This window comes from Triticum aestivum, chromosome 5D (genome assembly GCF_018294505.1).
Source record: "Triticum aestivum cultivar Chinese Spring chromosome 5D, IWGSC CS RefSeq v2.1, whole genome shotgun sequence".
NCBI classification, from domain to species: Eukaryota; Viridiplantae; Streptophyta; class Magnoliopsida; order Poales; family Poaceae; genus Triticum; species Triticum aestivum.
This window is the reverse complement of record NC_057808.1, coordinates 100,992,019-101,019,599: the sequence shown is the minus strand read 5'-3', so window position 1 is coordinate 101,019,599 and position 27,581 is coordinate 100,992,019. Positions and strand designations below refer to the sequence as shown.

The following is a 27,581-nucleotide window of genomic DNA, read 5'->3' as shown; positions in this document are numbered from 1 at the left end:
GTGTTCAATTAACTGCTTGGTTCAATTCTGCAAATGTGATGTTCAATTCTTCAGGGTGCAATATTTCCAAGTTGTTAAGCATGCTTGGTTTGGTTAATTGTTTGATCTTCTATTAGGAGTAAGTTATATTGTTCAATTGGTGTTTAGTTAACTGCTTGGTTCATTTGTTGTGGCTTGGTTCACTTATTGTGGTGTTTAGTTAACTGCTTGGTTCAATTCTGCAATGCGATGTTCAATTGTTGTTGCTGCATTCTGTTATTGTATACCATGTGAAATTTGGTTGTACTAAATACATGAGAAACAAATACAATTGCTATATTTCCAAGTTGTTAAGCATGCTTGGTTTGCTTAACTGTCTGATCTTCTATTAGGAGTATGTTATATTGTGCAATGTGGTGCTCAGTTAACGTTTGGTTCATTTGTTGTGGTGTTTAGTTAACTGCTTGGTTCAATTCTGCAATGCGATGTTCAATTGTTGTGGCTGCATTCTCTTATTGTATACCATGTGAGGAATAAATCGAATTTGGTTGTACTAAATACATGAGAAACAAATACAATTGCTATATTTCCAAGTTGTTAAGCATGCTTGGTTTGGTTAACTGTCTGATCTTCTATTAGGAGTATGTTATATTGTGCAATGTGGTGCTCAGTTAACGTTTGGTTCATTTGTTGTGGTGTTTATTTAACTACTTGGTTCAATTCTACAATGCGATGTTCAATTGCTGTGGCTGCATTCTGTTATTGTATACCATGTGAGGAATAAATCGAATTTGGCTGCACTTAATACATGAGAAACATATACAAGTGCTATATTTCCTAGTTCTTAATCATGCTTGGTTTGGATAAATGGGTTTTCCATGTGGCTTGAATTAATCTGATGAATCTGCAATGTGCTTATTTATCATCAACATATTTTACTGATAGCATGCGAACCCTTACTTAACTTGATGACTAACTACCTTATATGTGTTGCAGGGAAACAATGGGAAGCACTGAGGTTTACAAGATGGTACTAACTATTATACCTTGCCTTTTTGTATTCCTTTGCCCCATTTCCAATATAGAGAAGATATTTATGCACATCCTTGTTTTCAGGCTTCACTGATGATTACCTCTCAAACCACCTCTGTGGTCAGGAGGCGAGGAAAGTTTTCATACAACACCCACGGTTCAATATTGAAGTGTTCCTGAAGAGGTCGAAGGATGGACGGTCAATCATCCACAGGCACTGGCCTAAAGTTGCAAAGACCTTCAACATGAATGAAGGCTCAATATTCGCCTTCCGCTTCAGCAGTTTTCCAGATGAGATGCATCTCTCTATGTACCGTCTATGATACTAATTTCGAAAGGTTCTAGATGTTGCATGTGAAACTTGGTGTTGGTGCAGTTGTGTAATGGGGTAGCTGAGTGCTGAAGCTATATCATGTTGTACTCCGATGTATTTCAATTATGAAATCCTGCTTCCTTAATATGGAAATGGAATATATTATGTGCTTAATATGAATGTCGATTAGATTAGTAAATGGATTATTAATAATAGGGCAATTAGCCCGCTAATTGGCCAATTAGCTTGCTAATTGGGTTTTCCTATTGCAAACGGTTAATGAGAAACCACCATGGGCGATGATCTCAGGCGACGCACACAGTTTCTAGGAATAAACCGTGTTGGATCAATGAACAATCACACACAACATTCTCTTCAAAACTGTTTGCGTTACGCCACCTTGCGCAAACGTTTTCCTTGTAGTGACTGTGTGCGATGTATATACGAACGGAAACGTTTAGTGGTGACTGACTGTGTGGGATGTACTTACGACCGGAAATGATTTCACCTGTATAATTGTATTTTTTAGCACTACTGTACGTATTTCTGTATTTGAGTGCTCGCCGGTCGCACACGACCTCATTTTGCCGAGCGTGTGTGCCAGGAGGGCATATCCCCAACGGTTTCTGGGTCGTGTGGGAAGGACCTCCCTATCGCCCACACTCACTTGGCGACGATTCCGAATGCCGTTGCGGAAAGGGGTTAAAAACCGTTTGTTTAGGACCGACGCGTACCAGTGTGGTCACGGCATGGACACATGCATGGAGTGCCATGGCATTTCAATTCCAAAAAATTAAAAAATGGTCAGAAAAGCATGAAACCTTGCTTGACCTAATGTCATGCCACCAAGATGATGTGGTAAAAAAATTGGCCTGTTTGACGGAAGTTTGGACACACACCCCTCACAAACCGGAGCAACTCACTAGAAGGCTCGTGGTTCCGAGAGGGAACAATGCATGTTTGATGACGAGCGGGAGATAGCTTCCTCTTACTGCCTTCAATTTTTTTTCTACGTTTAACGTGCACTAATACAATTGTCATGTGAAAATTTGGAAAATTTCACGAGTCATTTGACCTTTTAAAGACATTTAAGTGATTTTTAGCCATTTAATGACCGTAATTCAAATTTGAACTACATCTACATGCAACGGCCAACCATAATGGTTTGAAAAATCATACTTGTGTGCGAGTTAATTCCATGTGCAGTAAATTAGAAGGAATTTTCAAACATATTGGTCTCACGGCATGGGCACATGCATGGAGTGCCATGGCATTTTAATTCCAAAAAATTAAAAAATGACCAGAAAAACATGAAACCTTGCTTGATGTAATGTCATGCCACTAAGATGATGTGATAAAAAAATTGGCCTGTTTGACGAAAGTTTGGACACACACGCCTCACAAACCGGAACAACTCACTAGAATGCTCGTGGTTCCGAGAGGGAACAATGCATGTTTGATGACGAATAGGAGATAGCTTCCTCTTACGACCTTCAATTTTTTTCTATGTATAACATGCACTACTACAACTGTCATGTGAAAATTTGGAAAATTCTAGGTGTCATTTGACCTTTTAAAGACATTTAAGTGATTTTCTAGCCATTTAATGACCATAATTCAAATTTGAACTACATCTACATGCAACGGCTAACCATAACGGTTTGAAAAATCATATTTTTGTTTACTTGTGTGCGAGTTAAAAAATCATCAGATGATATAAATATCTGGTGTTCAAAAAAGAAAATGTAAAGATCTGGCAAGACAACCACCCCGACACGATTGGCACTCTATGTCGCGACTCGAGGTTTGGTAGGTGAGTGGCAGGGATCATTAATCAGACACAGTTCTGTATTGGAAACCGTCAGCTATTATGTTCACACACGGATTTTGCTGTGGGAATCATGTGTAATTCAAACTACAGTACTCGTAAATTCTGGTGACCGACGTGTGTACTGTTCTCGTCGATCTAGATTCCGGCCACCAATAAATACTACCTTGCTCATGTTGTCCCGCCTGCATTCTCATCTACACCCTCCCCTCGCTCGCCTCCTCTCTCTCTCTCTCTCTCAAATCTCTGCCATGGCGCTGCCGGTCTGCCCACGCGCCAATGAGGAGTCGCCGCCCCCGAGGACGCTCACTCGAATAGCAGCGACGAGGACCCCTACGCGCCACCGGACGAGGTTGCGCTGGACCCCCCAACTTTGGATTGGTTTTGGGGCCAGTACAATCTTTGTCTGTGGAAGTCGCTACCACCGGCTGAGAAAGCCAGGTAAGTGGCGTTCAAGAAGGAGATGGCGGAGGAGGAAGTCAGGTACTAGGGGGCCTGTGAAGCCCGTGATGCCGCCTGGAAAAAGGAGGCGGTGGAGCTTTGGGGGCAGGCGCGTCGTCGTGTGGAGGAGGTGTACGAAGACGGGTACTTCGCAGGGAAGGTCAAAGGCGATGGGCGCCTCGTCGCTGCATGGAGGTGGGCCAATAAGCTCCAGCGTGCCACCGACAAGGAGCTCCGGTGGGTGCCCAACAAAATGGCAAGATCGTTCGCGCTCGTCCGCCAGCAAGAGGCAGATCGGTACGTCAAGCGCTACGAGGCGGAGGAGGCGGAGTACTGCCTCCGCACTGGGAAGACGCCGCGCACCAGGGAGCTACTGGCGAGGGGCTGCCGGAATACTGGCCCTAGGAGGGATTTTTAGTTTTAGTATTGTTCGTTTTCAATTTTATGCATTGTACCTAGTAGTTAAGTATCATCACGTATACGTGATGATATTATACATATATTCTGTGATGAACTAATGAATAATTAATATATATATATATATTATGAATTCCATTTTCTATCTGTTTTTGTATACTAATTTGAATCTAGCTGTTATCATCCACATATACAGAATGGAAAGCGTGTATACACACATTGAAACAGAACATATAAGAACGGAAAACAGAGTACACACATTGAAATAGAGCAATAAACAGAGCAATACTATGATTGTTGTGAATACATAGCGATCCACGTCGAAACGACTCAACAAAATAAAACGTGTCCATGAGACCATGACCAGCAGCCCTTGCCTACGGTAGCTCTTGGCTCTGCCTGAACTCATGCATGCGTTCGTCCAAGCGGTCGACACTCTCGTGGTACATCTGGAGCGCGATTTCGAGCTCCAAGTTGGCTATTTCATCGGAGATCACTAGCTCGAGGATGCGACGGTCATGTTTCTCTACTGCGCCCAGGTTGACACCTGGGCCAAGGAGGCAGTCGAGCCTATCGACCAGTGCGTTGGCATCGAGCGGGCCGCGGACAAGGCGAACGACGAGACCCATGCGAACGGCGCGGCGGGCGTCCGGTGCAAGTACGGCGCGGCCGGCCTCTGGTGCAAGTACGGCGCAGAGGGCCTCTGCCCACTCTTCGCGAGGAATGGGGGTACTGACGGGACATGCACCCAGCTGCGATGCCGTGTCGACAGCAGGCAAGCACCGATGGATTCGTTCTTGCTGTGCGGCGTGCCGCGCCTCTCGCTCTATGGCGCTCCAACGGTCTCGCCGTGCGGGAGCTGCAGCCTATCAGCGTGGACGCGCCTAGCTTGCTCTGCGGCGCGCCATCGATCATGTTGTGCGGCGAGCTGCAGCCTGTCGGCACTGACATGCCTATCTTGATCCGCGGCGCTCAAGCACCATGGGCCAAAGGTCTGCTCAACCCTGGCGATGACGTGCATCACATCGTTGTCCATCGCATTGCCGTGGAGCGCCTCGGCCTCGACGGGCCGTGGCGCCTGCTCGTTTTCCTCGTCGACGAGGTTGATGGTAGAGGCGGGCGCTTTGGTGGGTTGGCATGCTTGGAAAAGGTGGATGTGCTACAGGTTGCGCTTGTCGCCTCCATGCATCGCGCGCCGCCTAGGTTTATGCGCAATATCGCTGGGTGGCGGAAAACAGGTGAGGAAATGGCGGGAAACAGTGGCGTGTTCTTAAAATTCCATCAATTAATGGAAACTTAGCATAGAAGGAACATCGAGCTAGCACAAGAAGTAGATGATGATCAGATGAACATGAACCACACTAGGGAACCCGTCGGTGATGAATTCATCAATCGCAAACGGTTGTATACTAGCAAGCGTTTGCCCACAACACACACGGCATATTCCATCACAAACAGGTCGGATGGATCGACCGTATGCCACGTATCGCACATTGTCAAAAAGTAATGTGGTAGACCTTCTCTAACATGTGTTAAAAAAAACAAGGACCTCGAGGTTAATTTAACTAATGGGATGGATCATAGAGGTCATTTAATTTGACCTTTATGACCCATCCTATTAGTTAATTTAACATCAAGACAACTTCCCATCCAGTCACTCATCTGATGGCTGCTCTAGCCTGAGCACAGTTAGCTTGAGAGTTCTCTTAGATGAGCTATTGGTGGAACAACTAGTCCTTGCTGATATAGGATGCCTCTTCGCATCCTTATGGCCAATAGATGTTGTGTAGGCAGAGCATATCACATATGTCTTATTAGCAGCAACCGTCTGTGTTATTATCGGTCTTTGCACACATTTCTGATTACAAATTTATTGCGGCGTATCACACACATCTTGTTATATTGAACCATTTCTGTTCTCTTGTCTCAACACAAACAGTTCATCCGAGTGAACCACATGTCGTATATCGCACACACCTTGATCTGGCTGACCGTTTCTTTTGTGTTGCCTAATCACAAATAGTTCATCCGAGTGAACCGTATGCTATATATCGCACACACCTTCATCTGGCTGCCCGTTTCTTTTGTTCCTCCTCATCGCAAACAGTTAATTGAACTGAACCGTATGCCCTGCATCGCACACGCAACTAAAATCTGAACCGTGTTTGATGCATCCGTCATCGCAAATGTTTTGCACCTTTTTTGACAGTTTTTTTACACCACCGTTTGCAATTATTGCATCACACACAGTTTCGTCGAAGGGTCTCTGATCGTAGTCTCGCGTTAGCAGCATCCTGCAGTAGTGTTTTGTGCTTCCAGATGGAAATATTATAGAGAATTCATACCTAGAATCTGCATGTCAAAATTTGATACAAGATAAGAAGTGGAAACCAAATGAAGGCTTCAGCTTGTACATATGGTTGTGTCCAAACGCCCAAACCTCTGAAAAATGCATAATAAAAACTTACACCCACTTTACAGTAGTTATACAATACTTCACTCAACAGTATACAAACAATATCTTATTCGAACCATACTGTACAAACCATATCATCTCCGGGCTCCAGCTAAAAGGAGCAAATACAATTTTTTTAGTTAAACAATGATATAATTTCTCATACGCATCTATACCTTAGTTTCTTGTAGAAAAACAACTTCTAACAAAATAAGCCACATTTCTCATTCATGTAGGAAAACTACTTCTGACCCAAAAAACATTGTCCACAATGCTATGGGGTACTTTTCAGATGAGAAACCGGCCGGTAAACATAACAGAGAACCAGGAAGGTCCATTAGCACATATATGACTAATGACAACAAAGTTAGCTGCAATTGTCATATCATCGCTCCTGCTCCAAACTTTTCTGACGGCCCAACAACAAGGTACAAACTAAAATTAGGATCATGAGGTTAAGATCGTTGATCTTCTCAATGGCCTTCTGACCATTTCCCTGACTTGCCCACTTGCTTCACCTCCATCCGGTTGGTGATGGTCCACCAGGTAAATGTCAACTGCACACAAAATTGCATGAATCACACTTCAGTGAGAGTCCAGTGCCTAAATCTCAAGTACTATTCCAGGAGTATTGGAGGAGTAAGACCGACCTAAGTTAAACATGTTGGGATACAATATGTTGGGTCCCGGAATTGATACAGAACTTGTTGGTGGCGTCGATGAATCCCAACGTGGTGAGGAACTTCATGGCAAGGTGGTTCATGTCCTGCTTGCAGATCTTGACATCGCAGCTTCAGCTCCCACTCGTCGCGTATCATGACCTTCTTTGAAGACATGATAGAGACCAGGGGAGGAACTGACTGCACCATGGTGAGGGAGAATGGGTGCAGTGATGGTGGCGACCCTCATGAGAGGGAGGGACCTTTGGGGGAGGGGCATGGGGCGGGAATTGACAAAATGGCAGATGGCCGGCAGGGGGCACCCTAGCGGCCACCATGAAACACACAACGAGGACGAAAATCCCGTGAAAACCAGGATCAAGCGCAAAATAAATTGACGCCTAAATTAGGATTGAGAGGACCTGGGCATGGGCGAGGCATGCCGTTGTCGGAGGGGCACGCAGCCCACGACGACAAGCTCCATGACGCGGCCATGGCGGCACCTACAGAGAGGAATGACGCGCAGTTCAGAGGAAAGAGATAGGTAGCGGAAAAGAGGAGAAGGGGTGAGGGAGGCATGGCGGCAGGGTCCTGCTGGCTTCTCCTGGCAAGGTCGGGACAGTGTTGGATGGCTTCTCCCGGCGAGGTCGGGATGGCGTTGGCTGGCTTCTCCCGGCTAGGTCGGGAAGGCGCTCGGGCGAGACCAACGAGAAACACGCAGTGGCGGCTAAGGAGGAGGGGCTAGGAACCCTAGCCAGGGTGAGGGAGTCGTGGGTGGGTGGCGATGGATTGTTTTTGTGAGCTGCCTGTAAGCGCACCGACTGTGGGGAGGTAAAAAAACAGACAAAAATAACCAGGGATAGATGCTGGTGGGAGATGGGACGAAAATAAACCTGGAACGTAGACTACCAACTCCTTCATTAGGAGTAGAGATAAAAGCATCTTTGCACTTATCCCAAGATTCGATACTATTGCGAGGCAAAGAGGAAAACCAAATTTCTGCACGATCTCGCAAAGAAAACTTAAATAATTTCAACTTCACAATATCATTGTCCACATCTTTTTTCTTTTGCATATCGCATAATTCTACGAATGTGTTTAGATGGGACGTGGCATCCTCATTAGGAGTACCGTAAAATTGATCTTTCATAACAAGATTCAACAAAGCGGCATTGATATCACAAGATTCCGCACTAGTGGCAGAAAGAGCAATCAGAGTGCTAATAAAATCATTATTATTGGTATTGGAAAAACACACAACTTGGTATTTTATTGAGACATCATAACTACACAAACAAGATTGCACACAAAAACATATCTGACGAGAAAACGGTGAACGAAAAAGAGGGCGGATAAAATGGCAAATTTTTGTGAAGTGGGGGAGATGAAAATGAGAGGCAAATGGCAAATAATGTAAATTGCAAGGAGATGAGATTTTTGATTAGGAACCTGATAGATGTTGATGATGTCTCCCCGTCAACGGCGCCAGGAATTCCTTTTGATGTGGCTTGAACTACGTCGGTATTTCCCCAAAGAGGAAGGGATGATGCAGTACAACTACGATAGGTATTTTCCCCAGTTATGAAATCAAGGTTATCAATCCAGTAGGAGAACCAAACAACACTATGTAAATGGTACCTGCACACAAAGAACAAATACTTGCAATCTGACGCTTATGAGGGGTTGTCAACCCCTCTTACGGGTAACGGCGTAGGAAATTGTCAAGTTGACGGGATAAAATTGTGATAGATTGGATAAATAGATCTCGATAAAACATGAAATAAAATAAATAATAAAAAGTGCAGCAAGGTATTTTTGGGGTTTTGGAATAATAGATCTAAAAAGAAAAGAAAAGAAAATTAGATCTCAAGGCAAATATGATAAAGAATAGACCCCAGGGCCGTAGATTTCACAAGTCGCTTCTCTCAAGAAATAGCACACGGTGGGTAAACAAATTACTGCTAGGCAATTGATAGAACCTCAAATAATTATGATGATATCCAGGCAATGATAAATATATAGGCATTATGTCCAAGATTAGTAGACTGACTCCTGCCTGCATCTACTACTATTACTCCACACATCGACCGCTATCCAACATGCATCTAGTGTATTAAGTTCATGGAGAAATGGAGTAATGCAATAAGAACGATGGCATGATGTAGACAAGATCTATTCATGTAGGAATAGACCCCATCTTGTCATCCTTAATAGCAATGATCAATACATGTCTTGCTGCCCCTTCTGTCACCGGGAAAGAACACCGCACGATCGAACCCATCACAAAGCAACTCTTCCCATGGCAAGAAAATCGATCTAGTCAGCCTAACTAAACCAAAGATTCGAAGAAGAAATACGAGGCTATAAATAATCATGCATATAAGAGATCAAAACTCAAATAACTTTCATGGATATATAGATCTGATTATAAACTCAAAGTTCATCGGATCCCAACAAACACACCGCAAAAAAGAGTTACATCAAATAGATCTCCAAGAGACCATTGTATTGAGAATCAAGAGAGAGAGAGAGGAAGACATCTAGCTACTGACTACAGACCCGTAGGTCTACAATGAACTACTCACGCATCATCGGAGATGCAACAATGAGGATGATGAACCCCTCCGTGATGGTGTCTAGATTGGATCTCGTGGTTCTAGAACTTGCAGTGGCTGGAATTGTGTTTCGTCGACTCCCCTAGGGTTTCTGGAATATTTGGGCATTTATAGGGCGAAGAGGCGGTATGGGAGGCCACCGAGGTGGGCACAACCCACCAGGGCACGCCTGGGCCCCCAGGCGCGCCCAGGTGGTTGTGCCCCCCTCAGGGCACCCCTCTGTACTTCTTTGGCCCATATTGTTCCTTCTGGTCCATAAAAATTCTCCAAAAAGTTTTGCTGTGTTTGGACTTCGTTTGGTACTGATATTCTGCGATGTAAAAAACAAGCAAAAAACAGCAACTGGCACTGGGCACTATGTCAATAGGTTAGTCCCCAAAAATGATATAAAGTTGCTATAAAATGATTGTAAAACATCCAAGAATGATAATATAACAGCATGGAACAATCAAAAATTATAGATAGTTGGACGTATCAGGACCCATCCAAAAAAACCTATCTCTCTCTCTTGGGCGCCACCATCGCCTAGCCTTCTCCACACCCACATGTATTGAACCCGCCCACCCGCCATCCCCGACCGACCGCATCTGAGAGGGGAGGTTGCTGGGAGGAGGAGGCCGGGGCCCCACTCTTGACACTCTAGGTAGGGAAGTTGGGGGCGAATTCGGTGGATTTGGTGCGGCTTCTCATGTTATGCTCCGACAAGGACACTACGAGAGCGGGCGGCGACACATAGAAGAGGAGTTGCGTAGGCACGGAGAATGGGCCAGAGATGGCGAGGATCGAGGCACTATATCTAAGCCTCTCAGGGAGGAGGGGCTGCACATGTCCAACGCGGCCAGGGGCACTAGGTGCTAGCTAGAAGGGGCACCGATCCTGGCCCACCATGACCACCGTTGTTGGTTAGTGTGTCCTATTAACTCGGAATGTGTTGGCCCCCTAGGTGCAAGGGTTTGTAGCAAGCATCAATTTCCCTCAAGTGACCTCAAGGTTTATCAAACCAATAGGAGCTTAGTAACACAAGCAAACATCAACACTCGCACACACAAATACAAAACTTTGTCGGCCCCGAACTAGACTAGTGGGATTTTTATTCCCACTAGTTGCTAGTTACTAAGGAAATAAAAGCGGCAACGGAAACAAAAAAAGACTTGGACTTAATGGCAAGTTGAGGAGAATGTAAAGGCAAGAAATTAAAAGACGGTTGATTGTGATTGAAATTTATAGGAAGAAAAAGACCAGGTTCATAGGTTCACTAGTGGTTTCTCTCCAAAGAAAGCATTGTATGGTAATAAATTATAGTTGAGCATCAATTAAATTGCAATTTTGTAACTACAACTATCCATGGCATAATCAACATATGAGCATCATGTCCCAATATCTATAGACTATTATCCAACTGCATCTATAGCTAATACTCCACAGAAGACCGCTATCGAGCATGCATCTTAAAGTATTAAGTAAAAATAGAGAGTTGCAATAAGCATGATGACATGAAGTAGATGGTATATTGTATTCACCCTGCTTCAAAGGACAACTACACAACCATATTTTTATCCCTAGTGACAACAATACAATACAATACAATACAAGCCTTTCCACTTTCTGTCACTGCAGTAGATTACTTGCAAGATTGAACCCAAGTATCATACACAACTCCCTCTTTAATATCAAACCCCAATCTTGGTAAAATAAAGAAGAATAGATCAGCGAGCATATATGAATAAGAATTATGTAGCAAAGAGGCAAGTGCTAAAAAATATTCATGCATGAATCTGGTCATAAAGTGACAATTCATCATATCCCAACAAACGCACCAATAGATTATGTCAGATGGATCACAATCATGTATGGTAGCTCATGTTATCTTTGTATTGAGAAGTAAGGAAGAGTGAACCATCTAGCTATGAACTCATAGTCCAAAGGAAACTACTCATGGGCGATCATTATGGCCTTCAAGTTGATGGAGATGGCCACCGTGAAGAATTCCCCTCTGGTAGAGTACCGGAGAAGGCCTCTAGACTAGATCCTCATGAAACATAGGTGTGCAGCGGCGGAAAAATTAGGGCGGAAAATTCCTAGGAGGTTTCAGAGGTATACAAAGGCACATGGACCGAGAGGCGGTCGAATGGAGCCACTTGGGGCCCACGCGGCCCCACCATGCACCCTTGGTCGGGTGAAGGGGCATGTGGGGAATGTGGATGGCCCCCGGCCTATGTCCCTTGCTGGTGGATGCTTCTCGATACAAACCTTCGCTGGCTTTTTTAGCCTGATAAAATTGACTTACCCGAAAAACCAAAAACATGCAGAAAATAGCAACTGACACTGAGCACTGAATTAATAGGTTAGTCCAAAAAAATTATAATAGATGTCAAAACTCAAAACGATATAAACATGGCATGAAGTAATAAAAAATTATAGATACATTTGAGACGTATCAACTACCATGGGCCCGGTGCATGGTGGCATAGCTTGGCACGTTGATGAGCTAGCTCGGCACGTTTGGATGAGCTCGTAAGTTCCGCCGTATAGGCTTCACCTTGTCTTCTCAACTTAACGAGCTTGCATCAATGGAAGTGGGTGACATTGATGATCGGACGCCACCAGGGAAGAGAATTCCACATTTGAAGAGGAGAGAAGGGCTTCACTTAGATTCATTCCGAACTTCTCCAATCTTCATTCCCCTTTTGTTCATTCATCGGCAACATCACCATCGAGAGAGTTGTAACAATTTGTAAGGCTTGGGTTTGGAACTCTATTCTTACTTTCGAGAGACTGAGATCGGATCGATCATTCATATTATTGTGGGTCTTCTACGATACTATCAGTATGATTTATCTTTGTTTAATATTGTGTTTATTGGTTATTCCACTCTCATGCGTGAGTAATTCTCCATAGGCATGTGAGATGTCGGGGTTTGGTGAGATTCATTTATGATCATTCTATATGTCGTTATTTGCAAAACTACTCATATGGCTGATTATTACATTGTTTATCCATGGCGAGCACAATGCATATTGTCCAATTTAAGGGCGCATACAACATGACCTATATACCTACATGAGTAACACATACTGTTAAGTGAATGTGTGATCTCCAGGTGACAGATGTTGATATCCACGAGGAATGAAGATGATACGAGGATAATGGGAATCCACGACAATTAAGCATTGGTTCGATCTCACGACCTTAATTATTGGAACAACCATGCATATAGAACGTTGATGCAGGATAATAGAGGAGACTACATAGACGAGCTCAACTACTCAAGGGTGAACCGCCTATTGAACATATAATTGAAGTGGAATCACATGAAAAGGTAATTAGTCATTGTTGCACTCGCACACTTGATGTACACTATGATCTGAAGTTCCCCTGCGCCTACCCTCTCTACTGCAGTCAAACCAACCTTTTATTTTTCACTCTTTTACGTTTTATGCCCTTTACTTTCTATTGTCTACAATCAACTCCAAATGCCTACATGGCATTTTTTTGTGTTGGAAACAATAACTAATTCGATACTTATCGAACGATCTTGTGTGTCTTGTGGGCCATCATGGACACAATAGAACTTGGCGGTCACCCCAAGGTCACCGGTGAGCACCCTAGTGCTGCCATTCGACGGCTTCATTGGCGCCAACATCTCCTCTGTGCTCGGTCGTGAGGAAGAAGAACATGAGAGCAAGAGAAGAGAAGTAGTCGTGCCCTCTCTGTTAATGTGTAGTTGACCCACGGACCCCATCTTAATTAAACATAGAATATAACACTTCAAATAATTCATATGGAGGCCGTTTAATTCTCATCAATTCGGTCCTCACAAGCATTGCCATGTTTCTTCTGTCTTTTTTCAAGGTACCAGTTGAAGTTCGGAAAAGACTTGATTTCTATCGGCCCCGCTTCTTCTGGCAAAGTGCTAATCTAAAGAGGAAGTATAGACTCACTAAATGGGACATTATTTGTCGACCGAAAGACCAAGGGGGTCTCGGTATCGAAAATCTTGAGGTGAAGAACAAATGTCTTCTCAGCAAGTGGCTGTATAAGCTATCTAGTGAGACCGGGGCTACATGGGCACAGATTCTGCGTAATAAATACCTTCATTCCAAAACTTTATCCCAGGTGACAGTGAGGCCGATGGATTCGCCTTTCTGGAAAGGACCGATGAGAGTTAAATCAGTCTTTTTTAATCGGACAAAGTTTGTTATTGGGAACGGTACTTCTACGAGATTCTGGGAGGATACATGGCTAGGGGATACGCCCCTCGCGCTTCAATATCCTTCTCTCTATAGCATTGTTCAACGAAGAGATGCAACCGTTGAGACAGTATGTTAGTCCACGCCTCTCAATATTCAATTCAGGAGAGCGCTAGCCGAAAACCATTGGGAAGCTTGGCTCCATCTTGTGAGAAGATTGATGGATGTTCAACTAACTCAACGACCCGATCAGTTGTGTTGGAAGCTAACTAGAAATGGAGAGTTTACGGTCAAATCCATGTATTTGGATGTTATTAATTCTAGCTCTATTCCTAATTCGAAGCATGTTTGGCATGTCAAAGTACCCTTGAGAGTTAAAGTGTTTATGTGGTTTGTACACAAACAAGTCATTTTAACTAAGGATAACTTGATAAAACGCAACTGGAATGGATCCACTAGATGTAACTTTTGTGATCGGGATGAATCCATCAAACACCTCTTTCTTGATTGTCCCTTGGCAAAAATTATTTGGCAGTCTGTGCACATAGCCTTTAATATTACTCCTCCGAATAATATCAACACGTTATTTGGGACGTGGCTTAATGGGTTGAGCCCCAAACAGCAAGACACATTCGCGTAGGAGTATGTGCATTATTATGGGCTATCTAGAATTGCAGAAATAATTCGGTCTTTAACAGAACAACAAATACTCTTTTTTGTAGGTTATCTTCCGAGCCACTGCATTGATCCGTATGTGGCCGCTACTCACTCCGACGGAGGCCAGGGAGCGTTTGGTTATTAGATCTATCCGATGGGAGATGGTAGCACGGGTTATTTTCAACCGGTTTGGATGACGATCATGTAATAGGATAGGCAATTAGTTTTCCTATCTTTCTCTTGCTAGCCGGTTGTGGCTTTATTTTGATCTTTAGCTCTTTGTGAGCATTTTTTGTACTCTGTTGAGACTTTAAGACTACCGTCGAACTGATTTGCTTGGTAATAAAGGTGGCCGTATGCATCGTTCTGATGTAGAGGCCGGGGATACCCCTTTTCAAAAAAAAACACTTCAAATAATTTGATCTAGTTCGAGCTGACTGGGTAGTCAAAAGCTGACATGGCGTTGTCCAGTCGGCAACCAAAACTTGTCAACGCAGTCAAAACCAAGTTAAAACCGAGCGAGGATTGATTCTTAAACCAAGTAACAAGTTAAGAATCATCGGTTTTAAAATGGGCAACGATAGGCGCCGGCGCACCGGCCTAAACTTTCGACCGGTCCGCTGCTAGCCATCCGATTTGGAAGTAGTGAACCGTCAGATCTCGCCTCCTCTTCCTTCCCCTTTCCTGTCCTTTCCCACACGCACAAGGAAACAAAACACAAAAAGTGCCATCGATCCATGCCCGTGCGACCTCTATGCCCGCGCGACCTGGAAGCTCCGCTGGTTCCCCAACGCTCGTTGCTTGCCGTCGGCATCGCCGCTCGTCGGTTGCAGCAGAAAAAACAAAGCAATGCCAGCTTGAAAGCAAAACACATGGTTCCAGCAAATAATTAATATGGTTCCAGCAAACAATAATGTCGTTGCAGCAAAAATACTATGATTCCAGCGAAATACATTGATATGGTTCCAGCAAAAAACACACATGGTTCCAACAAAAAATTGATATAGTTCCAGCAAAAATGAAAAATGGTTCCTCAGAAAGAAGAAAAAAGATCAATGCAGCAAAAAAATCACGGCGTTGTCGTCGTAGCCGCCCCAGCACCATCCTTGCCGATTGCAACAAGTCAAAATGCTGGTTCCAGCAAAAAATCTGTGCAGCAAAAATCACGGCACCCGCGGCCATGGTCGCCCGACATTGTCCCCTCCTGTTGCAGCAAATCGAGAAAATGGTTCCAGCAAAATTCGAAAGTAGTTTCAGCAAAAATTAAAAAAAGAACAACTTACCACGACGGCCACCGTTGTCGCCGTCCACCACCATCCTCACCGTTGAAGCAAATCCCGGCGCTGGTTGAAGCAAATCCCCATGCCGGTTCCAACATCCTCCACCACAGTTGCCACCGTGGTTTGCAGCACCCGTCGGCGTGGTCACCGTGCCCATGGTGGGCAGCGCCATGCTCGGCCGGTTGCAGCATCGCTGGATGCCCCCGTCTCCAGCATCCGCTCCGCCACGCCGTCCCAAGGCCGCCGCCATGCAGTGGTTGGCAGCCCCGCTCCCCGTCGAAGCCAGGAGCATGGAGAAGGTGCAGGCCATGTCCTCCCTGATTTGAGATCCATGGGGAAAAGAAGAGGAGGTGAGAAATGAATGGACAGGAAGGCTCGCGAGGGGATAAGGAAAGGAGAAACAGCGGTGCGTGGGCCTGTTTTGACGCGTGGGAGGACGTACTGCGTGACGTGGAGATAGAGACCGGCCAAGCGTTGCGCCGGCGCGCCGATTACAAACATTTCCCTTTTAAAATTGAAGGTTGAATAATAAACGGAGTGGCTAGTTCGGGGCTGTAACGCGAATTTTCTCGTTAGCTACGGGTGACGTCCAATGCGGGGCCGTCGTGAATCCTTTGCAGCGACGAGAGCGCGCCGCCAGTGACGGCCACCCTATCCAAGGACGAGACACGAGAGCGCCCGCACCAGAGTGGAGAGAGGGCCCGAGGTAGGGGAGCGGGTCGGCGTCCCCGGGCTCAGCCGTCAGCCCGCCGCTCTCGCTTTCCACAAGGCGGCGGCCTGACTTTGAGGCACGGCAACGAGTGGATTGTCAATCGAGGCGCTCGTCGTCGTCGTCGTCGTCGTCGTCTCAGGACGACTCCCGACGCCACCGCCGCGTGTGTGCTGCCTGTACGGTGAGAAATCTAGTGCGTAGAACTACAAATTTATTCATGTAGATACGATGCGAATTCAAACATCCCTACAAAATAATGTGGATCCAAAAATACTGTATTTCCTTATTGATCTATTGAAGCAATTTCTAACAAGCCGATCTGTAATCTGCGACCTAATTCTGAAAAAATAGCAAAACAGGACGGTTCAACCGCTCAAAACCATTCTGAAAGAACTGAAAATCCAACCTGGAGGATTATCATCAGCGGTGAAACTACCCATGAACCAAACAGAACGATAGTAACTCCAAATTTCAGCTAAACAACAGCAACTTGCTAATTACACGCTGGAAATGCAACATACAGCAGATCATCGAACAACAGATGACTCTGGTTGAATTCAACCAACCCATTCAAAAGAGAAGAAAGGGACTTCGAGGCATGGCGGCGAGAAATCTTTTTACTTAGTGTAGTCAAAGATCTGAATTTCAAATTTATTTATTGAGATAGAATGCGAATTCAAACATCCCTGTATAATATTGTAGATCCAAAATATTTCCTTATTGACCCATTCAAGAAAGTCCTAACTGGCCGACCTGTAATCCGCAACCTACTTCTGAAAGAACTAGTGAAAGACGCCATGATTTACTAAACAACCAAGAAAACATACAGAAGAATATTCTGCAGATCAAACAATCTTCACAGTATAAGTTTCCATTTCAAATGCTCCTTCCGTTCACAAATATGAGATGTTTTGGATATTTCAATATGAACTATATACGGACTGCAATGAGTGAGCAAACACACTAAAACGGGTCTATATACATCCGATTCACAAAAAAGTTAGAACAACTTATATTTGTAAATGGAGAGAGTAGAACATACTGCTGCACCCATAGATTAATCTACTGTAAGCAATACAGTCAAGCAAAGATAAGTTTAAGCTGGCTGAGACCGAAGAAAGCACATACTTGCCTCTTATTCAACCATTCAAAACAATTCTGAGAGAATTTAAAGTCAGAGAATCCACCCTGAAGGAACAAGCAGTGAAACTTGACCCATGAATTAAATACTAGAACAATAGTAACTCCAAATTTTAGCTAAACAACTGCAGCTTGCCAATTACACTCTGGAAATGCAACATACAGCAGATCATCCAGGTTAATTCAACCAACCCATACAAAAGAGAAGCAAGCACCAGGTATATCAGAAAGCTACAAATTGCAAATCTCCAGCACTGCTCACCCAGAGATATAACTGACAAGGATCCATCTTACTTAGATAGTACTAATACATAGGTTCAGTGAAAGAGCACGATAACAGATAATAAAGGGGGGCTTCACATGGTACCGATGCTGTAAGCTTGCCAAAATCGAAGGGGACGCAGCCCCCCGTCGCAAAGCTTACAGAACCATGACCATCAAGCATCTAGGAAAAGGCATTCCTACGCAAAAAAACATAAGGGAGCAGCAAAGGGCACTCCTCTAAACATGGCCTATTTAGGCGCATCATCCCGCAAGCTCAGAACATCGAAGGAGATGGGATCAATGCCTCCTTCAGTCCGTGGGATCGCCTGCCTTATTCTATGTATTACTAGATCAGTCTTCGGTATTAGAGCTAAGCCTTATGGACCAAACTTGAAGTGCTCAATCATGCAGTCACAGACAGTGCACTTCTTGAGCACTGTCACCGAGGCCAGGAGGCAGCCTCGGCAAGCTATGGTGTGCATGCAGGGGGAGCATCTCACAACTGCATCAGCTCCACTGCAGACAACCATCAACTGGCACTTCTGATCCGAGACGCGCCCCATGACTCCCTGCGTGTTCAGCAATTAATCATCAGGCAAATTTGATTTCAGATGTGGTGAAGCGGAGCAAATTTTAGCTGCTGAGAAAATTTGTTACCACGTGTCGGGATTTTGCATCCAGCGCCAGGGCAGACTTGACTCCACTTACAGCAGTGCCACAGGTCATGCATGCCCTGACATTGCACCTCATCATGCAGGCAACACATATCTTATGGAGGCACGGGACAAGCTCCATCGCGGCCTCGCAGGAGCGGCATATGATGCAGTAATCACTCTTGGCATGTGGAGTCTACAGGTGGGAAGAACTGTGTTAGTCAAGAGTCAAGACATGATTCTGAGCCTAACTAACATGGCAAGCAAGGTGAAACAGAAGAAGGGGGAACTTACTAGGTACTTGTCCCACTGTGAGTGGAAGAAGGAAAATCTCATTTCATTGTCGCAGCTGCTTGGAGTGACTGCTGGCCTTTCAACAGGACGATCAACAAAGTGTGTTGTTGGTCTGGGTTGATTCAAATCAATCTTCCTTGCTGGTCCAGGCTCAATCAATTCAGCCTTCCTGGGAGGACTGGACTCAACCAAATGAAGCTTCCCTGCAGGCCCAGGCTGAACCAAATCAGCCTTCCTAGGAGGAGGACTGGACTCAATCAGATCGAGTTTCTTTGTAGGTGCAGACTCGACCAAATCAGGCTTCCTTAACGGTCCTTGTTCGGCTTTTTCAGGAAGAGGTCCAGACACAATCAAATCAGGCTTTCTTGCAGCTGACTCGATCAAATCAGACTTTGGTGTGCTCACAGTAACCTCATCAAGTAAGCTACCATTGGAGGTGGAATCACCATCCGGCAGGCTTTCGCCATTGCTTCTGCTGCACTCATCATCATGCTGGCTCTGGACATTGCTCTCGCTGCATGCATCACCATGTGGACTGTCAGTGCTATAAGGAGCATTCTCAGTGATATTGGCGGTAAGTGGTGATCTTGGAGAGTGATGATCTGACACTGATTCTGGGAGCTCGTCATGATCAAACGAGTAAGGCTCTAGCAAGGGTACATACTTTGGCCTTGAGAGCGGTGGCAGAAGGACCATATGTGTTGCAGGGCCATTTCCTACAGGGACTACACGCATCCTGCAGATGCCAGGGAGGGAGCGGATGAAATCGCTTAGCTTAGGATAGCCAAGGGCAGAATGATCAAGCTCCATTCTGCAACATGATCTGAAATCAGTCTTCACAGAGCATAATGGGTACTTCTCCCCATATCGTTCGGTTGCTTCCATGAGAAATCCTGGCAACCACCTCCTGAATATGAAGAACCAAGATGGGAGGTGCTTCTCTGGCATTGGCCGCCGTTTCCCAAAGTTATATTGCTCAGGTTGTTCATCCTCCAGCTCACTATGAGTCACTCTTGGGGACTCACGTACATGGTGCCTGAAGGAAGTTGCTCTTTCGAGTTCAGGCAGGGACGGTCTAGCAACAGCATCCTTTATCTCCACTCTCTTCCCAAGCACATAGACATGATGAGCTTCCTTTGCACTAATCATATCCTTCTCTCTTTCGAATTTTACAAAGCCAAAGCCTCGGGACTGTATCCTCTCATCTATTTTTAAGGTAATGACTATTGCTTCCTCCACAGGTCCGAATTCACTACTGAAGAATCTGCTAAGGTACGCTGCCAGAAACAAATGCCAAAGAAAGTGTTAGAAGTACATTCATGTTCACTGTGTTGAATATAACTGGTACAGGATTATGAAACTATACCATCGTCTACCGAAAGCGGGAGACCCCCAACAAAGATTTTGCGAGTGTAGTCATGCTTCTCCCAATGATCATTATGCTATAAATAAAATATGTTGTAAGCAGATCATGTAATAAAAATTCACTTGGTAATACAGATAGAGGATGCCTAGATTACCCGAGATAATTTGGGACCTTCTTTTGGGGCACTATTGCCCTTACTTTTAACCCGAAAATCCCGGTGACCTACTGACGCCTTTGGCACAACATAGCTGCAAGGATATTCAAAGCAATATCTTAATTTTAACTTCAAATGAGCAGCACTTTCTCTACATTTCACATAATTGTGTACAGATATAAGAAATACCTTTCATAATAATCGCCGTTGTCATAATCATCGAAATCATCACCCGGAAGCTCTTTGTGCCTTTCTTTTTTCATCGCATGGTTCTTTTCCATTGAGCCATGGTTCACTGAAAAGGAACAAAACTCAGTTCAAAATGCAGTTGGCTTGATATGCATTATTATCAGTAAAACCAAAAGTATCTAACCAATCTTTATGTAATTCAAACAATAAAATTCCTTCCAGTTTTATTCGCAAAAAAAAAATCCTTCCAGTGTAATGAAACAGATCAAACAATAGAACATAGCAGAATGTGATCTTATAGCAGAACATGTGCTTTGGTTGAAGAATCAAACACAAAACTATGGGCAAGTGAAGTGCTTTTATTTACATGAGATACACAAAAGGACAAATGAAGTGCTTGTATTTACCTAAGAGATGTTTTATTTGCGAACTCAGTCAAATATTTAATATCCCAGAAAATCATCTTACTTGGTACAACATTTGCGGAGTTGAGAAGAAACCGCATGTCCTGGGATGTCGCCACGTCTATTGGTCTTTGCTTTCTGTTCAACACCAAAGAATCGCGTCACTGTAAGTCGATCAAATCACTGAATACAAGAATTCTTCAGAAATATTACTCACCGTAGGTTCTGGGCTTTGGGGTTAGCTCCATAACGCAAAAGAAGTCGTACACAGCTCAAAGAACCATTTTTCACTGCAAGGAATAATGGGGTTTCTTTGGTCTTGGAAGGTATATCAACGCAATCTTGTGCATGAAGCAGAAGTGACTTGCAGACCAAAGAAACAAAATACCAATTAGTCACAGTGGTATTATTAAGCACTTGAAAAGGAAGTAACAAAGGCTACCTGAAGAGCCTTGTAATTGCCCTTAGCTGCAGCGCTGTGCACTGGTGTGAGACCTAGTTTGTTCCCCTGGAAAACTCTGGCACCATTCTTCTGCAGGAGCCACACAATCCTGCACAAAGACAGAAGACAATTAAGGACACTTGGAAATAGCGAGAACAACGATCTTACAGTTTAGCTGTTAATGGAGCAGGATTTTGAAGAAGAGCACCTTGGCTCCTGTGTGCTTGAGCTACTACTGAGGCACCAGTGAAGTGCCGTGTTTCCTTCGGGGTCGGTTTCATTGACATCAACATCCCCCATCAGAAGCATCTTTGTGAGATTCATATCTCCGGCCTGCACAAGGAATCAATCATTGCAATTTTTTCATATGTATAAGATGCAGCTTTATAAATTGCAGCTTGTTAGGCGTAGCACGATTAAAGCAATATTGCATCAACTGATTACTCACCTAAAATAAGGTGTGGACCTCAATTACACATATTGATTACTCACTAAACTTCATGGCAGTCCTAGCAACTAATTTCATGTGCAATGCAAATCCAGAAGTGTTAGGGAAAAAGTTTGTGTAGACCACAAAGTAAAGACACCGAACACTCAATCACATTGTAAATTTTTCTATATATATATATAAGTTGCAGTTGCACAATTACAGCAATATTGCATCAACTGAACATAAGAGAATGCAGAGCTGCTTCGCTAATACGTAAAAACAACGTGTAGATTATAATCATAGTAACTCACTTCATGTATTATTTTTGGAGTGTTTCCTAAAATAAGGTGTGAACCTCAATTACACACATTGATTACTCACTTAACTTCATGGCAGTCCTAGCAACTAATTTCAAGTGCAATGGAAATCCAGAAGTGTTTAAAAGGGAAAAGTCTCTGTAGACCATAAAGTAAAGACACTGAACACTCAATCATTGTAAAGTTTTCTATATATAAGTTGCAGTTGCACGATTACAGCAATATCGCATCCACCAAACATAAGAAAATGCAGAGCTGCCTCTAGATAATACGTAAAAACAAAGCGTGTAGATCATAATCATAGTAACTCATTTCATGTAATATTTTAGGAGTCTTTCCTAAAATAAGGTGTGGACCTCAATTACACACAATGATTACTCACTTAACTTCATGGCAGTCGTAGCAACTAATTTCATGTGCAATGCAAATCTAGAAGTGTTTCAAAGGGAAAAAAGTCTGTGTAGACCACAAAGTAAAGATGCTGAACACTCAGTCATTGTAAGTTTTTCCATATATAAGTTGCAGTTGCATGATTACAGCAATATTGCATCAACCAAACATAACAAAATGCAGAGCTGCTTCTTGATCATACAAACAAAGGGTGTAGATCATAACCATAATACTCCATGGATAATCTAAAAAACTTTTTGAAAAATAAGGCGTAGACCTCAGTTACACACACTGATTACTCAATTAAACTTCATAACAGTCATAGCAACTCATTTCATGTGCAATGCAAATCTAGAGGTGTTTTAAAAGGGAAAAAAATCGGTGTAGACCTCAAACTAAAGACACTGAATACTCAATGCATTGCAAAGTTTGGGAATAGTGACAATTTAAGTGTAACATGAAACTAACAGCAATCTGTACCTTTGCAGCCCTAAGTAGAGGGGGCAAGCTTTTCCTGTCAACTTTTCGGTCCCTCCACGATGTGGCCCCAAATTGGTTAAGCAGCTGAATCTCACAGAGCAAGGCTTTCCTCCTCATTTCATTGCCCTCTCTAGCTGAAGCCTCTCCAATCGACAGAACCTCATCCACAACAGAGTTGTAGATTGATCTCTTTGTCCTGACGCCATCAATCACCACGCTCACCATCGCCGATATCCTTTCCTCGGCCACCAGGAGCAGCATTGCGAGTGCAGCGACACGCCCCTCCATGGCGTATCTGTAAGCCACCTCCCCAACCTCCCTGGTCTTCTCTGCCAGAAGCCTCACCGCGTTCAGATCCTACACACACATTCAGGCAAGTTGCAGTTTGGCATGAGAAATTGATCCTATCTAGTATCAACCATGTAAGAGAAGTTTGGAGCTGTGTGTGAGTTTAGTGATGGGGCAAACCTTTTGTTGCAGATAAGCCAGAAGATCCTCGACTGAGTTATCCAGTGACCAATCGACTTGAACCCTGAAGTGAAAGCAGGCAGGGAACAGACAGATGCATTGCTGTCAGTTTGATCTCAAATGGCATCGACCAAATGAACAATCATCAGTACTAGCAAATACTAGTAGCACGCAGTTGGTGCCATTGACGCACCTTCTGCTCATGAGCGCGACCTCGAGCGCGACTAGGTGTGTGCCGTCGAGCAGCCTGACGTCCGTCCGTGCGTTCCTGGAGACTGAGAGGAGCAGCTGGATGCACCTCTTGGAGTGCGCCTCGGCGGCGACGTGGAGCGGCGTCCGCGTGAGCTGGTCCCTGGCGTCGACGGAGGCCGGCGTGATGCCGTACTCCCCGTCGAGGAGGAGCCTGGCGCACTCGGCGGCATCGTGCCTGCAGGCGAGGTGGAGGAGCCTGTTGGACATCTCCTGGTCGAGGATCCTGGCGGCGTCGGAGCCGTTGCGCAGCCGGCCCAGCGCCGCCTTCTTGATGCTGTCCACCGCCGCGAGGAGGAGCGCGGTGTCGTCCTCCACGACGGCGCGGGAGACGTCATTGTCCTGCTTGCCCATCTTGTCCGTCGTCCCGCCACCCTCCTCGCTCAAGCTCTGCACCATCCAAGCACCAACCAAATCGAATCAAAATTTTAAAGTGACAAGTCAAACTTAGTTTTGACACCAGAAAATTGCTCCAAATTTTCTCACGAAAAACGAGACGTAAACCGATCGAAAACAACATGACAAAATTAAATGGGACAATGCAGCCAAGGTAGCATAACGAGAGGGGCAGTCTGCAGGCCCTCAGAGCGCAGGCACGAAACTGGAAACTGGATCGCCTCGAGGAGACGCAACGGAAAAGGAGCGCAAGAAGAGCAAGCAGACGAGACGAAAGCTCGGTCCACTCGAATCATGGAGAAACGCGGCCTGGTCATGTCAGGGCGTCGATCGATCACGGGGCGGAGCGGCACGACGCCCGAGACGAAGCTGGGAAAAGGAACTGCTCCCTGCCCAAAGCGATCGCCGAGGACGAAAAGCTTTCCGGTTATGATCGGAGGCGTGGAATCTCATTTTCTCTCCCTCCACACCGGCAGAGCAAGTGCCTGCCTCGTCAAATCAAATCGTCCCAAAGGAAGAACACGCGCGTTTGCGTTTGCTAATCTGACGCAAAAAACATCGAAGACGAGGGACAAAAAACCCCAAAGCAACACCTAAATGCACTGAGAAGGAAATCGGCCTCAAATTAACTTGCAGCATTTGCAACGACGGATCAAAAACAAACCACCACTGGATGGAAACCAGGGGAAAAACTAGCACAAGCAGGAGGAGCAAAGGGTTCGCAAGGAGTGACGGAACACTTGATCCCCTGAAGCAAACTGAAGAGAATCTCGGTTGAGAGAGTGCAAGCGGCTAATCGACTGAAATGGCGAACTGGAGCGGGGAGCGTGATGAAGGATCACGCAGACGCATGACAACGAAACCCGCGAGAAACCCGGACCAGATCGTCCGGAAACACCGGCCGGGAACAAACCTCTGAAAACCCCAGCGGAGAAGGCAGGAGAAAACCCCAATCCCATGCCCCGAAACGGCGGAACCAACGATCCAACCCAGCAGAACCACCGAAAACGAAGGGCCATTACCACCTCCCTCCCTCCCTCTCGCTCCGGCGGTCGGCGAACCATAGCACCGCCGCAGTCGCGAGAGATCATCGGAGGGCCCCACCCAAAACCGCAAGGCCGAAATCATCTCATCTCATACCCCGAAGAAATCGATCGAATCGAACAAGCGGAAGCAAATCAGCAACACACAACAATGCCGGCGACGCAAGGCCTCGCTCACCTCTCCCATGCGCGCGGCCGGCGTCGCAGAAACCCTCGCCGCGCCTGCACTGCTTGTCCCCGAGAAACCCCTCTCCGCCCTCTCCTCGCTCGCTCACACACACAAACACCCTGCGCCTCCGCTCGATCGCCCCTCTCTTATGTAGACTGCTGCTAGTAGTGGAGCGCTCCTCCCCCCTCCGCCCTCCGGCACCCACACCCACCGCGCACGGCGAACCCAGACTGCAAAAGCCGCACTTATCCTGCACTGGCCTGTCTGCCTGTCCCTCCCTGGTCACTGTCTCTCTAGCACAGCATGTCTCGGTAGTCGGTACCCACCCGTCCGCCTCTGTTGTGGTACCCCTTCACAGCTTTCGTGCCCCCACCCCACCACCTCCTCCTCCCATTAAAAGCTCTGCGCTTTTTGCCGTTCCTGGCATACCCGGGGAGCGCCGTGGGCGGGCCGTAGCACGGAAACGGAAACGGGAGACCCCGTCGCGTTCGACGCGTGGCGCTCCACCACTGGCCACTCCCCCACCCCGGAAGCTGCTTGGAAGGCGGGAGAGGGGCAAGCTCGTCCGGAGGAGAGCTATGGGTGGGCTAGGCAGGGGCCGCGCTCGCTTTGGTCCGCTTTGTCGCCTTCCCTTGGGCCCCCGCTGCCATGTCAGAGCCGAGGGGGCAGCCTCTGCTGCCGCCGCTGCTGTGGGGCGGGGCTCGTCGAGGAGAGAGAGGGAGAGACGGGGTAGCTTCGGGAGTTTTCTGCTGCTGCTCGTTCGGTCGCTGACGGGTGGGGTCGGTGAGCCGTGGCCCCGGCGTGGCAGTGTGCGGTTCTGGGGTTTTGTGGGGAGCTAGGGGTTTGGTTGGTTGGGGAGAAGAAGGTGGCGGTAGCCCGTGCGTGGGAGGTGTTTGGTTGGGGTGGGTGGTAGTATCTTCCTCGGGGCACGCGGAGATAGGCGTGTGTTGGTGGAGTTCGTACCCCTGCTGTACTACGCTGTGGACGAGGACAAAGACGATCGCCAAAGACCCGGAGTGGACTGGGCCGATGGATGAGAAGGGATAATGATTGATGGAGACCATCGCTGCTGTGTGAACCAGCGTGTGGTTTGTTTGTTTGTTTGATCCGTGCGTGCGTGCGTGTGTAATGTGCATGGCACATGGGCATTGGCATGGCTTCCGGTGGTGGGAAAGATTCATTCATTCATTGTATGGCCGGCGGAAGCAAGGAAGGAACTGCTTTGCTTGTCTGTGTTGGTGAGATGGATCCATCGCACACCGTGAACTTGCCGCTGCGGGGGCTCGTGACGGGGCGCGCACGCGCCAAGCTTTCCTTTCCCGGAGGGGGCATCGAATTGGTTGGGCATGCGTCTCAGATCTAGTAGACTCTAGTAGTAGTGTGGGTGAACACGGTGAGAAATTGGAAGATGGTTTGTGTGCATGCGAGAAATGGTGTGAATGTGCTGCGAGGAAGGAATCTGGAGGGTTGGAGACGGGCCAGCGACTATCAAGCGTAGGGTTAGCGTGGATGCGTGCACCGCCCGGGCTCCATGCATGGGGCGCTCGATCAATGGCCGCGCGCGCGCATCTGCCGATCGACACACACACGCTGCTATGCTTTTTCGCTTTGCTGCTTCACTTTGTCGCGTTCGGCGGACCACAGGATCAGGTGACAGAGGCTCTCTGCTACAGGAGTCCGTTTCGTCTCGTCGGAGAGATCACCCGGATGGTCGTTGTATCTCCTGTGCTGTGCGCGCTCGGTCGCCGACGGGTGGGGCTATGATGCGTGAGTGGCCCGCGCGCCAGTGCCATGGGTAGGTTGGAAGAGGGGAGTCTGCGGCTCTGCGCTTGCGACTGCGAGGATATCCTTCTCGGTAGGCGCGCGGGGCTGATGATGATGACGATGACGAAAGCCTGTCATTGCTTTGGCTGGCAACTTGGCATCGCACGCACGGACATGGATGACCGGCAGGGTGCTTGGATGGGTCCATCGGGACAAACTTCGCAGGTGATCATGAGCATGCAGTTTTGTTTTTTATTTGTACTACTATGCCGTTTGGAAAGTCATCTTTTCCTTTCTTTTCCATACTTACAGTGCTCTGCTCCCCCGACCCAGCCGGTTAAGGGTCCACGACGGACTTTTGTCCACTTTCTGTAAGCTTTCAACCCATGCT

General features: G+C 46.2%; 2 protein-coding genes across 2 annotated transcripts; both read right to left on the bottom strand.

Annotated features, from left to right (window-relative positions):
* Window positions 1-15,452: 15,452 nt before the first annotated feature.
* LOC123124433 (uncharacterized) lies at window positions 15,453-16,316 on the bottom strand. Its single transcript, XM_044545049.1, has 2 exons — window positions 15,870-16,316; window positions 15,453-15,790 (listed from the first exon to the last, which is right to left on the bottom strand). Exons 1-2 carry the CDS (start codon window positions 16,174-16,176, stop codon window positions 15,750-15,752), a joined length of 348 nt encoding a protein of 115 aa, XP_044400984.1. The 5' UTR covers window positions 16,177-16,316; the 3' UTR covers window positions 15,453-15,749.
* A 1,673-nt stretch (window positions 16,317-17,989) lies between these two features.
* Window positions 17,990-25,692, bottom strand: LOC123119685 (uncharacterized). The gene is made up of 14 exons (XM_044539572.1): window positions 25,436-25,692; window positions 23,763-24,208; window positions 23,570-23,633; window positions 23,102-23,458; window positions 21,693-21,817; window positions 21,485-21,593; window positions 21,260-21,405; window positions 21,107-21,180; window positions 20,639-20,744; window positions 20,450-20,543; window positions 20,296-20,371; window positions 18,930-20,206; window positions 18,640-18,831; window positions 17,990-18,551 (listed from the first exon to the last, which is right to left on the bottom strand). The coding sequence occupies exons 1-14, from the start codon at window positions 25,442-25,444 to the stop codon at window positions 18,360-18,362; spliced, it is 3,267 nt and encodes a 1,088-aa protein (XP_044395507.1). The 5' UTR covers window positions 25,445-25,692; the 3' UTR covers window positions 17,990-18,359.
* Between the last annotated feature and the right edge of the window lie 1,889 nt (window positions 25,693-27,581).